General features: G+C 66.6%; 1 protein-coding gene across 1 annotated transcript; it reads left to right on the top strand.

Moving 5' to 3' along the window:
- Nucleotides 1-210: 210 nt before the first annotated feature.
- On the top strand, nt 211-832 carry LOC132208257 (protein SGT1 homolog; the record flags this gene model as incomplete). Its single annotated transcript, XM_059643926.1, has 2 exons — nt 211-288; nt 788-832. Coding segments are annotated over 2 exons (123 nt in total), but the record flags the coding sequence as incomplete, so codon positions are not given.
- Nucleotides 833-1,164: the final 332 nt, after the last annotated feature.

The raw sequence follows: 1,164 nt of genomic DNA, 5'->3' as shown, positions 1-1,164 counted from the left end.
CCACTACCCCCTCACCCACACCCACTACCGTCCCTCACACCCCTACCCCACACCCGACTACCCCCTCACCCACACCCACTACCCCTCACCCCACACCCACTACCCCTCACCCACACCCACTACCCCCTACCCACACCCACTACCCCTCACCCACACCCACTACCCCCACACCCACTACCCCTCACCCACACCCACTACCCCCTCACCCAGCTACCCCCTTCACCCACACCCACTACCCCCTCACCCACTACCCCCTCACCCACACCCACTACCCCTACCCCAGCACCTACCCCTCACCCACACCCACTACCCCCGACCCCAGCACCTACCCCTCACCCACACCCACTACCCCTCACCCACACCCACACTCCTCACCCACACCACTCCCCCTACCCCATACCTACCCCTCACCCACACCCACTACCCCCTACCCCAGCACCTACCCTCACCCACACCCAACTACCCCCTCACCCACACCCACTACCCCTCACCCACACCCACTACCCCCGTACCCCAGCACCTACACCCTCACCCGCACCCACTACCCCATCACCCACACCCACTACCCCCTCACCCACACCCACTACCCCTCACCCACACCCACTACCCCCTCACCCAGCACCTACCCCTCACCCACACCCACTACCCCCCTCACCACACCCACTACCCCCTCACCCACACCCACTACCCCCTACCCCAGCACCTACCCCCTCACCCACACCCACTACCCCCGACCCCAGCACCTACCCCTCACCCACACCCTCTACCCCCTACCCCAGCACCACCCCTCACCCACACCCACTACCCCTCACCCACACCCACTACCCCCGACCCCAGCACCTACCCCTCACCCACACCCACTACCCCCTCACCCACACCCACTACCCCCTACCCCAGCACCTACCCCCTCACCCACACCCACACTACCCCCTCACCCACACCCACTACCCCCTACCCAGCACCTACCCCTCACCCACACCCACTACCCCCTACCCCACACCCCACTACCCCCGACCCCAGCACCTACCCCTCACCCACACCCACTACCCCCTACCCCAGCACCTACCCCTCACCCACACCCACTACCCCTACCCCACACCCACTACCCCCTCACCCACACCCACTACCCCCTCACCCACACCCACTACCCCCGACCCACACCCA

The sequence above is a fragment of the Stegostoma tigrinum genome, unplaced genomic scaffold, assembly GCF_030684315.1.
Source record: "Stegostoma tigrinum isolate sSteTig4 unplaced genomic scaffold, sSteTig4.hap1 scaffold_336, whole genome shotgun sequence".
Classification (NCBI taxonomy): domain Eukaryota; kingdom Metazoa; phylum Chordata; class Chondrichthyes; order Orectolobiformes; family Stegostomatidae; genus Stegostoma; species Stegostoma tigrinum.
This window is presented reverse-complemented; position numbering and strand designations above follow the sequence as displayed.